We start from the raw sequence: 14,252 nt of genomic DNA on the forward strand, positions 1-14,252 counted from the left end.
AGAGGGAAAGGGGAGGGGAAGCCCAATTGATGGGGACAGAGGCAAACATGGCTGGAGACAGTGGCGAAGCTGCATGCTCCGGCACCGAGGGCAGACAGAGGGGGGGCATGGCTGGCGCGCGTCCTGGGGGCGTGACGTCCGGCATGGTGGGGGTGCGCGGCATGTGTTGGGGCAGCCGTGATTGTACCCCCTCCCCAATGGGGCTGGGGGGTACGCTCCCGCCCTTCCTCCACCAGTGGCTGGAGAATCAGGCTAAATGGCTCAGTAGTCAGACCTAATATTTGTTTGTTTGTTTCGTAAAATTTGTACACCCCTTGATTGTAAAAAAAGAAAAACCCTCAAAGATAAAACAGTAAAATCAGGGGGGGGGATACAATCCTACGATAAAACATACAGAAGTTAAAATACTAAAACGGATTGAAATGGCCTCAACTTTCTAAGCATCTGCTTGTCTAAACAGGAATGTTTTCAGCTGGTGCCAAAAAGAGTAAAATATGAAGGTGCCTGCTTGATCTCAATAGGCAGGGAGTTCCAAAGTTTAGGATCTGCCACACTAAAAGATTAAGTTCCTACATATGCAGAATGGGTAATTTGTGGCACAAATTTGTAGAGCCAATTCCGCCAATCGAAGCGGTTGAGTGGGCACATGTAGGGAAGGCAATTTCGTAGGTAAACTGGTCCGAAGTTGTTATGGGCTTTACATACTAATAGCAACCCCTTGAACTCAACCCGCTGTCAGATCAGCAACCAGTTCAGCACAAGTGGCAGAGTGTCAGGCCTAATGAGCACAGCAGGTCTTGCCCCATGGATCAGTTGCTAAGACTGAAAGCCCCCACCAACCCACAACTGTCCAAGTCCCCTCCTCTCCAAGGTCCCCCCCCCCCAAAGCAAGCAGAGGCTGTGCCTACGTGCAGCCAGCCTCTCTTCCACCCTCTTCATGCCTCTTCTGGTTCTGGGAGACAAGCGAGGACAGGGGTGCTAACTTGAATACATTTAAAATATTGTTGGGGGGGGCAAACACATGACGTGACAATACCTATCAACTAGGGAGGGGGTGCCCCCTCAAATAATTTATTGCTAGGGCCAAAGCTTGTCACACTCTGGCTGTGGCTGATGGGAGCTGTAGTTCAAAAACTTCTGGAGGGCACCAGATTGGCAAAGGCTGATATAGATGCTGCATGTGATAATAACGATTAAAGATGAGGCAGACTGAGAAAGCTCAAGCCAGCTATGTGAAAGAGGAGCAGCATGACGGCGCTGACTCATTTAAACTGCTTGTGTGTATTTAAGAGGCTGCTAAGGCGCATGTTGTTATTAACAGTCTTATTTATTAGGACTTTTGGCTGATATATGCCACTGGCAAAAAGCCCCATTTTGATTGCTCATCAGAGCAGGACTCATAATTCGAATGGATCTGAGAGCAAACAGAACAGAAGGAATTGTCTTTTTAAGTGCTTGATGATACAATATTGATATCAATTAATTATTATTATTATTATTATTATTATTATTATTTATATCTGTTGTGGTTTCAAGTAAGCATCCTTGTGCGTTCTTTTTGCATCTAATCTCCCTCTAATGTCACTTACCCCCCACTCCCATGTTTGACAATTCAGGGTTGCACTTCACACAACTGACCGAGTAGACTGTAGCCTACAAACACTGCTGCCACAGCACATTCCCTCGTTGTTAATGTGCTTCAAGATTCCATTGTTTTTGCTACGACTCGCTAGCTACTGTCCTGGAAACTGCCCCCTGTAACATGTCCTGGCGTCAGAGCAGCCCAATACTTCATTTCGACACATGCCACTTTAAATTATGCTGCCCCGTGCCAAAAGATGAATAAGTGTGCTAAGATTCTACAGCAAAATGTAGGCTTTTCTCAACAAATGAGTCAGTATAATGAAAGGACGGCTTGAAGATGGAAGGTTTTTTGCAACAGCTTGCTTTATAAAACTAGTAGTTTTATTAAACAAGAGCATGGTTATGATTGTCTTTCAGAGATACATTTCAGGGCAATGTGCAAAATTCCCCAGCATCACAGATGCATGCCACACTTCAAGTGGCAGGAAAGAAACTTCCCTACTTTGACTCCTCTAACTTCCGTGGTTTATCTGGATCAGTGTTCTCCAAATGTTAATTCTTTGTTCAAGGTCTGGGCTCACCAAAGACAGCAAGGAAAACTCAGGGACTTTGGTGACACGTGCATTTTGCTGACCACCACCCCTCCTCACACACACAATGATTGCAGGGGAAGCGGATGGAACAGGGGCAACCCAAGACTTTTGCTGCTTGGGGTGAAGGTCAAGATGCCCCTGGCTCCCTTCCATGTACAGAAGTCACCCAGGCTAGCAGATTAATATTTCTTCTTCAAGCCTGACTATGGGGCAGCTTCACCAACCTGAAGGTAGCTGTCTATCTTAGGGGTGCAGGACAGGACACATGGCAGACACAGCACCATTCTCCAACATTTTGCCACCCTTCTCTGCCCCTCTGCATCACTCTGCCCAATAGTAGAGCCAGGCCTAGCTGTCAGCTACGTTGCACATGCCTGCTATTCCTATCAGCTCAACACAGCTGAATCTCACCCATCTGGGCCAAATCCATGGCTCACACCTACAGAGCATCCTTGAATGCTGTTAGGCCTGTGCCAAACATTCATTTGGGGACTAGATAAAAACTCTTGCATCAAACCGACGTTTTCAGCTGCACCACGCAATGTTACAAGCAGATAGATAAAGCAGCTTCGTGTCCGGCTGTGGCTGGCTGTGAGGTGCCCAATTCTGTGGTTGCATTTCCTGTTCTGTATTAATAGATGTCTTAAAACGTAAAGCTATGCTTTACTTTAATAGGACAACAAATAGCTTTCCTACATGAAACAGGGTGTTAGACTGAATCAGGTCCCCTCCAGCTGCCGTGGACTCCAGTTCCCATCAGCACTAGCTAGCATGGCCAATGGTTAGGGATGGGAGCTGCAGACAAAGAGGCAGCAGTGAGGTAGGCAGCTAAAGAAGCCAGGGAGTCTCCCCTTCCAGCTGAGATAGCTTCCCTCCCCATTGGTCTCCTAGAACACACAGAGAAATGAAAAGGGCAGAGCAGCTACTGGTTGTGCACAGACAAGTCTTCAACTGCCTGGGAAAGACCCTGGAGAAGACAAGCCTTGGGGAGTGGTGGGAAGGTCTTCAGTCCTTGTAACTGCTTCATTGGCCCAATACCTGTTTTGGCTTCTTTAAAGAGTTAACTTCACTGAAGAGTTAACTTGCTGATCTATTATGCTTGACTCCAGCTCCTGACAAGTGTCATAGAGAAAATAAAACAAAACCCTTTGCTATTCACCACAGAACTCCATATGCTCAAACGTTCACCCTTTCTAGGTTTCCAGCTCATATTGCTGCAAATGTAAGCTTTAACAGAAGAGTGGGGAGCCGTGGCCTTCCAAATGCTGTTAAGACTCCAACACCCATCAGCCTCAGCCACCATGATCTATTTTCAGAGAGGATGGGAACTGAAGGGCAAAAATATCTGAGGTGGGATTAAACATCACACATTGCAGCTTGCCCAATGGAGCAATGCCCCCTCTTCTCCCACAGCATGTTCTGGGTGTTCTCTTGACCTCCCCACCCCAAACCCGTTCCAGGGAACACATGGGGAGGGGATGGAAGAAAACCCCATTTCACTAGTATAAATCCTTGCATAGGATTTCCACTGCTAGTGCTTATTAGGAGAATACCCTCTCCTGTCTAGGTTCAAATACCATGGGGCTGGCTTTGCTGGGAGGTAGGGAGGGGCATCGAAAATCTTCAAGCTTTAGCTGAAAATAGGATTAATGAATTTTGAATTATGGTGCTGGAGGAGACTCTTGAGAGTCCCATGGACTGCAAGAAGATCAAACCTATCCATTCTTAAGGAAATCAGCCCCGAGTGCTCCCTGGAAGGACAGATCGTGAAGCTGAGGCTCCAATACTTTGGCCACCTCATGAGAAGAGAAGAATCCTTGGAAAAGACCCTGATGTTGGGAAAGGTTGAGGGCACTAGGAGAAGGGGACGACAGAGGACAAGATGGTTGGACAGTGTTCTCGAAGCTACGAACATGAGTTTGACCAAACTGCGGGAGGCAGTGCAAGACAGGAGTGCCTGGCGTGCTCTGGTCCATGGGGTCACGAAGAGTCGGACACGACTAAACGACTAAACAACAACAGGATTAATGACACAATCTCAGACTGTGGTGAGGGAAAGCATAACCTGGATTGTGAAGCGGTTGGCCATTACGTGTTACAATCCCTCCACACAAATGAGCTCAGTGTTTAAATCCCCACTCCCCCCCCAAAAAAATCAAGCTTTTAGGAGAGCGATGTGCTTCTTTACAGATCATAACACAGAAATTCAGGTGTTTAACAAATCAGATGCCAAGCAGCTGCATTTTAAATTAACATATATTTTACTGTCTCGATCACAGCAACCTCATACAGCAAGATACACATAAAAGTATAGTTTGCATGGTATCACTTGCAATTTAACACTGTTAAATACCACAGGTTTTCCATGACAAATATGTACACAGGACTGTTTCTTTTTCTTTCTTTCATTTCTTTTTAAAGCAATATTAGTCCCTGCTAGGTTCACTGTATAAATTACGTGGCATCACAGTTTTTCTTCATTTAGTGTCATGTGAGTAGCAGTATGGAACCTGAACAAGAGAGGAACTAGAAGCTGTACAGTATAGCAGCCAAGTAAAGACAGGCATGGTACTTGGAAGAGGCTGAGCAGAAACGGAACACATCAAAATGAACTCTACAGGCTGATACTTTAGAAAGAGGAAAATTATTTTAAATTTGGCATTATATACACATTTTATCTACAGGTATATGAATATATGCTTCTAAAAAAAATCCATCTAAGATTATGAAAACCTTCATCATTCACTTAAACAATTATTTTACGTGGACCTCCCCGGTCAGCAAGATAATACTTGCCTGCAAAGAAAATAAAATGCTGAATGCAGTAGTATGCCATCAAAATAATCTCATTTCTACTTTTCTCAACCATGGATTCTTTTCTTGGTAACGCTTTGCTGTTGGCAACATTCCAGAAAGATTATGTGAGACAGTGTATTTGATGCTCAATCACAACAAAATAATTTCACCAAATCTACAATGTGTTTAATCTCTTTATGTTTCTGCCACCCCCAACCCCGCCACACACTGGCTGTTCATGTAAGCTTCTGTCACAGAAAGGGTGAAAGGACTGCAAGTCTTAGAATCAACAACCACGCTCTTAAAAATCAACAGTTTTAAGGTCAAATGTAATCTGCCACAAAGTTCAAAACTCAATGCAAAGGCATAGCAATTAAACATAAAGGGTGAATTATTAAAAAAGGACAGTTTGATATCCTTTGTGGCTTAAGAAATTTCACTTGGCTGGGAATGGTGCAATCCCTGTTATTTTAACAATCATTATTTCTAGTGTGCTGTGGCTGTGTACTTTATGCAAACACACTCCCCTGAGCATGGATGGGAGAAAGCATGTATGCATAGCTGAATCTTCTACATCCTTGTTGTGGCTAAAAATCATTACAGGAGGGAAAGCTTCACTTCTGCATGAAACGGTTGGAGCCAAGTGACAAAGCTCCAGAGGCAGAATTTCAAACCAGGTGAAAGAAGCAGAGAGACTAATGGATTTGAGGGACACCTGTCTATCACAACAGCTGTAATAAGCTGTAGGTGAAATACAGTACAAGGAAAAATAATGTTACCTGAAAAAATAACCCAGAGACTTCATTTACAGGACCTTATATATATATATATATATTTTAAAAACCACAACATACTGAATATATTTATTAAAAAATAATCTGCTTCCAAATCACCTATTTACAATAGAAAGAACTGGATTTGATACATGTGCAACAGAAGGTGAATCTGATCATAATTCATTGGGAACACTCCAGGCGTAACGTAACACATACTGATTCACTTCTTAATACTAGAACAGTTAAAAAAACAACCACACACGTAAAGGTGTATTGGCAACACCGGAAAATAAAGCAAATATTCAGTTTAGAATTTGATTTTATATGCTTGAGATGGTGAAGGAAAAGTAGAAGAGACACAAGGAATAGATGCAATGGTGCTTTTGCCTTTTGGAGCTTAAGTAATGCTATTAATTTCCCTTTAAAAAAAATAATCACTTTTTTGGCAAACACAAAGGAATATTCCGTGCAAGTTACCAAAACAGACAATTTCACAATTCACTGAAAATGCTGTTCTTAGTTTCTTGGTCATCTTTCTAGTTACTACTCTGGTGCTGTGTTATGTGGATGAGGCAGTGTGATAGCCACAAAGCACAGACATGTGATGTCTCTTTAGAAAAAAATGAATTGCAATGCTTGCCTGCTTCTAAAAAGAAAAAAAATGCTCCTCTCCCCCATCTAGAACAGAAAAGCAGCTAAGATTCACCTAAAACAGTAGCAGCAGTGTCAACTATTGAATAGACAACATTAGTAAAGTCACATCATTGAAGACTGGCACTATGTTAAGATGTATATGTCCAATGTTAGGGCATGTCTACATTTTTATTTCTCCTAAGAGGTCAGTAGGATACTTCTAGCAACGTCAGAATGTTTTGTGTTTTTAGCCCTTTTGTCCCAAATCATAAGATTTCCAAAAAACCAAAAGATAAAAATAAAGGTCTATCTATAAACCATGTGTGGTAGCTGGTTTGATTTATAGTTTAACTGATTGTTTGGCAAGAACCTATGAAGCTCACTTTTTCGACAGCAGGGATCATAATAGTAAGCAGTGAGGCAAGAATCGCAGGAAACTTTTGAACAAAAAGTGCATGTGTTTGTAGCTCCTGGTCTGTTGCAAAATCCACAGCGTGAAGAGCCTGAAGGCTTCGATTTTGAACTGTACTGAGACACTCGCTCTTGAGTCTGCAACATGTACTGAGGCTTCTCCCTTATCACCGACCCAGAAGATATGCCTTCACTTCCAAGAGTTTTGAGTGAATAGCTGCTCTGCTTCATTGGTGGATATTCCTGCCTGCAGATGAGCAAGTTGTCGCACTTTTGGCAAATGGAGGTGCCGCAAGATAATCCACAGTTTTGGCACTTAAGGGAAGTGGTATCTTTGGCTAGATGTGTACGTTTATGGTAAGTCGGGTTGGCATCGTTCTTTAGCAGCCATACATCATGTTTAGGGGGTTCTTGTCTCTTGAACATACTTCTAGAATCAGAGTCAGTATATAAATCTAAATCGTCTTGAGGGGAATAGTAAGTACTGTATGGAATACCCGTTCTTAATATGCCATTGGTATGGGATGAAACTGGCAAATATTCATCAGAACATCCATGCGGAGAACTTGACATGGCAAGGAGGGATGGCGAAGGACGAATTATTTCATCTTTAATGTCATCTTCAGTATCAACCAAAATGGGTTCTTTTCTGAGACTCAAGGATGTCATCAAAGGTGGCTTCTTATTTTCCAAGTAACTATCATAGGCATCCACTGATTTAGAAGCTTTGCTAACTTTGGGTTTGAAGTAATCTTTACAACCTCTCTCACTTGCAGATTTCTGAAGTACCATTCGTGACATGGAAGTGTTTAGATTTTCTTTGCATTCTGCACGACGCTTCAAGGCATCTGAGCAGCCTCGGACATCACTGCTATTCTTTCTTTCATTTACAATATCAAGTTCTGTATAACCTTTATCTTTCACTTGCAAATGAATTTCAATCAATTGTTCACACTCTAATTTGGCCAAGAAAAGTTCAAATGATACCATCTTGACCTGGAGGGTATCAACCATGTCTTTGAGTTTATACATAGTTCCAAGTTCTTGGATGTATCCCATTGAGTTAAGTATCTGTCTTATATCCTCATCTGGTATTGTAGACTTTACATAATAAACAAAAGGTCCTGTGTAAGTCTGAAGATGGGAAAGAGAGAAAAAATGGTAAACATAGTACAGTATTCAACTAAGTGCTCAGATGTAATTCTGAAATAGTGTAGATATGTTACAACCAGTGCTTTTTTCTGGGGGGGACGCAGGGGGATGCATACCCCTAAACATTTTGTAAATCTTTGTACTTTTTTCCGTTTACTGTCTTTATTTTCCCCAATTTGAACTATAAAATTGTGATTTTCTTGTGTCAAAATGAGAGTACAGTACCCCTAAACTTTTTTGGGGGGAAGCACTGGTTTTAACCACATGAGGGGTCATACACTTTCAAAAAGCAGGGTTTGGGGCTAAAATTCAGAATAATTCTATGCACAATCCACGAGCACACTAAGGCAAATTAATTGGTTGCATCCATAGCAGGGCTACATTGTGGTACTGTCAGCATAAGGAATCCTGCTTGTGCAACAGGTCTTTCCTCCCTCTGTGTACCCCCTGAATATGTTCTAGGGATTCCCAACCTTCCATAGCAGATTTGGAGCAGGCAGGGAAAGTTCTGTTGTGCAAGCAGAAATCCTTGTGTTGACAGGACCCAATAGATGAATACCACCGTGGCAATACATTCACCTAGAGAATTTTACCATACCAACTGCTCTCTGATTCAGCTTCTACAGTTACGTATGATGCTCCAGTAAAGATTAAAGGTGAAACTGTGACCCCAAAGGTATTCTTAAGTCAAAAGTTCTCCCATCTACCATGATAGTATACTTTGTTTTAATCTACCAAAGATAACTATCAGGTGTAATGGGGTGGGACAACTGGATATTTTTGGTACCTAAGAAATCATGAAGGTACTGAAATGATGGAATGAGTACAGAAAATGCATGTTTTGCTAAAACCAGTCAGTGAAATTGTAAAGATTTATAGTTAAACTGTAGTAATGTTTGGTGTCGATATATTTGCTAGAATCATGACCAGTAATGTATTGCTAGAGAATCCTTAACTGCTCTGAACACGGGAAGGTATTTTTAAAAGGAAGGGGAGATACAGAGAATAAATTGGCATCAGGATCCAAAACTCTGTTACTAGGACTAGAAAAGCAATTTATACATTAGCTTAGATTATGGGAAGCAACAACCAGATTTATATACACAAGCCCTGTAAATGGCTGTGTACGATTCATCTTCTTGAACACCAGCATCAAGGCTACAGGAATCCAATGGGTCAGGTGTAGAGGATTTTTCTACCATGTAAATCAGAATTAGGAACTTGTGGTCCAACATCTGAAGGGTCACAACTCCCATCATTCCTGTGGCAATGGTTGATGGGAGCTATAGTCCAACATCATCTGATGGATCAAGATTTTCCCAGCTCATGCTGTAAATATAGTAGCTGACCTTTAGGCTTCCTACCATACAGGGATACACCATCTATACTATTAAGAAACTATTAGTGCACAGAATTGAAAATTCAGGCTAGAATAACACTTTCCTGGGGGGTGGATAGAAAGAGACAAATACCAAACTCTTATTATTTATTCTTTCTAACTTTACATTTCATGACTGAACTTTTCTTTTTTGGAGACCACTAGGGAAGTGGGTGAGAAATGTACATTGAGGAATTGCACTGAAGTTATTCATTTAGAATAATGAGGTGATTCTAAAATAAAATGCAATGAAAATATTCGCTGAACTCGAGGATAGGAATTGGCAAGGTTGAATGCAGAAATCAGGGTTGTAGTAATTAAACTTAAAGCCAAATTCCAACCCAACTGAAGCTCACTGGGTAAGCTTTCTTGAATCGAGATTCCAGGTGACAATCTACTTTGCACCCCAAATTACAATAAAGATTAACTGGTCTGAACAAAGGACATGAAGTCTGGGCACAACTGCCCAACAGACATTTATAAAAGCAACCAGACTTTCACCTTGCATTTATTTTTTATTCTTTGGAATAAATTTGAGCGCTACACACCACCTCACAGATAGAACAATGCCCTTTTAAGAGTTGAAAGCACAAATATTTAGATTACAAAAGAATGACATATTTGCACACTCTTACCTTTATATTTTTGAATTCCTTCTTCCAAGGGTAAAGAAAAAGATTAACTCCAACTGATTCCAGAACACCAAATGCTTTTTGGAGTGAACGCAAACTTGAAGATTTCAAGGACCTAAGTGAATTTTCAACTATCTCATAAAATTTTATCAGCCGGAATCTGTGGAAGGGATCAATCTTGGGAAAACAGAGTAAGGTTGAAGCTGTCACTTGTAGACACTCATCACTAACTGAGTGCTGCTTCTTGTCAGAGGTATTCAGTTTGGATTCATGAAACTGTACATACTTCCTAAATACATCGTCTTTATATTTTGCATCCATCTGAAGTTAGATTCTAGCACGCTCAAGGGCGGCTACCTCATCTCTTTCATGGCTACAGTGAGGCAGGCTGGGGAGGAGGAGGCAATGTAAGATAGAGCTGCAGAGTCTTCTGAAAGAAAAGAAGACACAAATCATTTACCATTACTACTAAAATCTGTCATCTCTCACCCTACTTTACTATTTTAAGAGCCTGCTGAATCAAGGCCAATGTAGTCTAGCATTTTGTTCTCACAGTGGCCAACCAGATGCCTGTGGGGAGCTTATAAAGATGTGAGTGCAACAGCGCTCTGTCCATCTGCAATTCCCAGAAGCTGGTGTTAAGAGACATGCTGCCTCTCATTGTGGCAGCAGAACATAGCCATCATGGCTAGCAACCACTGATAGCCTTACCCTCCACAAACTTGTCTAACCCTCTTTTAAAGCCATCCAAGTTCATAGCCATCACTGCCTCCTCTGGAAGCGAGTGAATTTCAGTTCAACTATGCACTGTGTGAAGTATCCTTTTACCTTTCATGAATCTTCCAATGTTTAGTTTCCTGAGATGTTCACAAATTCTTGTGTTATGAGACAGAGAAACTTCCACTTTCCACTTTCTCCACACATGCATAATTAGCATCAACATCTCTATCACGTACTTTTACTTGTATTTTCCGAAAACTAACAAGTCCCAAATGCTGCAAACTTTCCCCATAGGGGAGCGGCTTCATCCCTTTAATAATTTTGGTTGCCCATTTGTGGACCTTTCCCAACTTCTTTTTGTAGTTGTGAATTAATAAGTCTTGGGGAAACTATGAGGCAAGTGTCTCACAAGGAATTTATACAAAAAAATAAAAGGAACCAGGAGGAGGAACGGATTAAAGGGAAAAAAAGAAAGGAAAAAAGGGGGCCCCAAAACAAAACCAACAATGACTGCTACTGTAGCATACTGGCCTAGGGACAGAGCTGTGAATCAGAAAGCCTCCATAGTAGAATTGTGCCTTCTACTATGTACTTACTTAGGTGGCCCTAGGCAAGAAACTCTCGTGCTTGGTCTCATCGCTGGATGTGCAACATGGGAGGAAACCCCACTTACCTTAAATGGTTGTTATAAGGATTACTGGTGTGGTATATGTAAAACTCTCTGAACATTTGGGAGGAATTTTATCTTGCCAGGTTTTTAGCAACCAAGTGTTAATGGTGTTTCACTGGGTTAGGGATCAGAACTGATAAGTCAATTCTATAAAGCCTAGAGAAAGTTTTGTTTGGTAGGTCGCTTTAGCTAGAGAACTTGATGTAATCTTACTGCAATGTGACATTCTGCTGTTCAAATTCATCACCCAAGTAATAAATGACGAAAAAGGATGCAACTCAGCCCTCTACATGGGATAAGCTGAATTCTACACTAGGCATTTTTCTTCTTTAATGGTTAATAAAATGCAGGCCGGTGTAGTTGAACAGTCAACTCCTACAACAATTTTCCTGCTTATGTAAAATCATCCACAACTTAGAAACCAATCATATGGGAAAATTAACATTATTGCGAATAAGAAAAAGCAGTTCCACATAGTACCTGATCAAATGCCAAATTGTTCAGCTTTGTCTACCAGTGGTTCTGAAGCTTTACCCTGTGATGTGAGGCACACTCCTCTATAGAAAAAATCCCACCGAGTTCACTGGGATGTAGTTCTAGGTAGAATTGCAGCTTGCAACACTAGACTATGAAGTGTTGGAATCAACTAAATTATTTTGGAAAAAATGTATAATATTTGCATCTCTTTTCCATTTTAATTATGACTTACCATCTGTATATGTTCAGTTCCTGCAAAGCAGCTTACTGGCACCTTTATGCCAGAGCCCTGACTCCGCAGAGACTAAACTGAAAGCAGTTTGCAGGAGGCATATTCACTGTGTAAAGTTAAATGGGTATTAAATGTTTTATTTCTGGAAGCTTACAGACAAGACAGATTTTTGAAAATGTATTTTCAGTTCCTAGAATTTAGCCCAACATCACACCAGACAAAGTTTTCAGCTCCCAGAAGCCATTCTTACTGAGCCAGGCACCTGTGCTTTCTCCAGTCTCAGGCTTATCTCTTCTAGACTACTACAATGCAGAACGCTGTTATCAGGGCGTTAGCTTCTAACTCCTTTGCCAAACACTTAAGCATGCAGAATCTGTAAATAAAATACAGGTGGAAAGCCTTGAAAATTCCCACTTTATTACTAGTATAGTTTTGTGTCCCTCACTTTCTAAGACTATTGTACACCCTTTTCTAAATTTTCTAAATTTCATTTAGATTGTAGACTAGGCATCCCCAAACTGCGGCCCTCCAGATGTTTTGGCCTACAACTCCCATGATCCCTAGCTAACAGGACCAGTGGTCAGGGATGATGGGAATTGTAGTCCAAAACATCTGGAGGGCCGAAGTTTGGGGATGCCTGTTGTAGACCATGAGCTGAATATATATGGATGTCCCCCAACAGAAAACTGTCCCAAATAATATAAAAAAGACAAAGAAAGAGGAATTAAAAAACACCAAGAGAATAATCTTTGGAAACTTTGCACATCACAAGACCTGTGCCCCGGCGTATTACTTAATTCTTCCAGAAGAAAGTCAGTGCCTAACAATGAAGTGACCAATCAACACCCTCAAGCTATTTTGAAAAGAACTGCAAGGTGATCCTCACTCCTGAAGAATGGTCCCCATCCCCAAGGGGGTTAAAAAAACACAACCAACCCTGCAAAGGTCACGGTCCTTACAATGGATGTGAGCCCCAGCTACAAATAGGCCTCTGTTCCCTTGCACAACTTAACCTCCTTAGCCAGGCATGGAATGCAATCCCAGAGAGAAAGCACCAGCGTGCTCCTTACTTTAGGCCAGGATTCTCCATCAGCCGGAGACTAAGCTGCTTCCAAGGTGCAAGGCCAAAACAGCGCTCAGAACAGAGGCACCCTTTGTGTGGCTTGTACACAGGGGAGCGGGAAACAAAATTTAAAAATCCCTTCCAGCAGCACCTTAAAGACCAGCTTCTACCCCCATTATATATAGGGGGGCTGGACCATATATAGATTTAAAGAGGTCCTTAAACCTAGGAGGAATGCCAGAGTAAAAAAATGCAACTGCAGGGGGTGACCATCTGTCCCTAGCTCCTTCCTCAACTGGACGGGTGTGTGTGTGAGAGAGAAGGGACTGCGAACGAACGAAGACCTCGGAAATCTTCACAGGCTCCCTTCGCCAAGTACGAGAAGGGACCCCGGGAAGGTGGGGGGGGGAGTACGGACGAGGTAGGAAGACAACCCCCACCTCACCCGCCGCCGCCGCCTTCCCCTTCGCCACCACAGCCGGGGGTCGCCTGAGGGGCCCCCTCCAGTCCTCCTTCGGCCCCCAACCCCCCCACCTCCCACTCGCTGTCGCGAAGCGGTACCCACCGACTCTTCTGCCCTCGAGACGCGCAACACGAGAACCCGGCGGTGCTGGCGGCGGCAGCAACTGCTCCTCCTCCTCGCCTCCCACCCTGGACCACAGACCTGCAACCGCCGCCGCCGCCGCCGCCACTTTAGCCAGCCAGGAAGTCGCTCGTGACCCGGACGCGCAACTTCCTGTCACTCTCTCTTCTTTGCCCCCTCCGGGCCCCGCCTCCCAACCGGAAACCGGAAATGAGCGCGACTCATGTCTCAACCTCCTCTCTCTCTGTGCGCGTCCCCCACGGAGGGTCCGCATGGGCTTTAAAAATAATAAAATCTGCCCCGCGTTCTTTTTCTCTCTCTCTCCCCTCCCTATAAAACCGCAAAAGAGGATTGGGCTGCGGCGGAGCATTTGAGAAAACTCGGGCCATTTGCCATTTGGGGCGCTGCGGAACTCCCTGCCTCTTGAGAACGACGCGGAGGGCGGTGGCTTCCGCGGTGCTCCGCTTAAAAACGTTGTTTGGTTTAAAAAGCGCTTAGGAAGCGGAGGTAATTTTAATCCGTTTTAGTTCTTTGTATGTTTGCGAAGTGAGG

At 42.9% G+C, this 14,252-nt stretch overlaps 1 protein-coding gene across 2 annotated transcripts; it reads right to left on the reverse strand.

Moving 5' to 3' along the window:
- Nucleotides 1-4,585: 4,585 nt before the first annotated feature.
- On the reverse strand, nucleotides 4,586-13,804 carry SPATA2 (spermatogenesis associated 2). Of its 2 annotated transcripts, none has more exons than XM_035122839.2 (3): nucleotides 13,683-13,804; nucleotides 9,959-10,382; nucleotides 4,586-7,927 (listed from the first exon to the last, which is right to left on the reverse strand). In XM_035122839.2, exons 2-3 carry the CDS (start codon nucleotides 10,274-10,276, stop codon nucleotides 6,689-6,691), a joined length of 1,557 nt encoding a protein of 518 aa, XP_034978730.2. In that variant the 5' UTR covers nucleotides 10,277-10,382; nucleotides 13,683-13,804; the 3' UTR covers nucleotides 4,586-6,688. The 2 variants fall into 2 exon arrangements, with proteins under 2 accessions (XP_034978730.2, XP_034978729.2); XM_035122838.2 differs by having other exon boundaries at nucleotides 9,959-10,385.
- Between the last annotated feature and the right edge of the window lie 448 nt (nucleotides 13,805-14,252).

The sequence above is a fragment of the Zootoca vivipara genome, chromosome 7, assembly GCF_963506605.1.
Source record: "Zootoca vivipara chromosome 7, rZooViv1.1, whole genome shotgun sequence".
Lineage (NCBI taxonomy): Eukaryota > Metazoa > Chordata > Lepidosauria > Squamata > Lacertidae > Zootoca > Zootoca vivipara.

Bases quoted from the DNA above. Each gene is read 5' to 3' on its own strand.
- SPATA2 (XM_035122839.2), bottom strand. From the start codon at position 10,276: ATGGATGCAAAATATAAAGACGATGTATTTAGGAAGTATGTACAGTTT. The intron at 7,928-9,958 runs GTAAGAGTGTGC...TCCCATCTTCAG, and splicing joins AGGAATTCAAAAATATAAAG to ACTTACACAGGACCTTTTGT.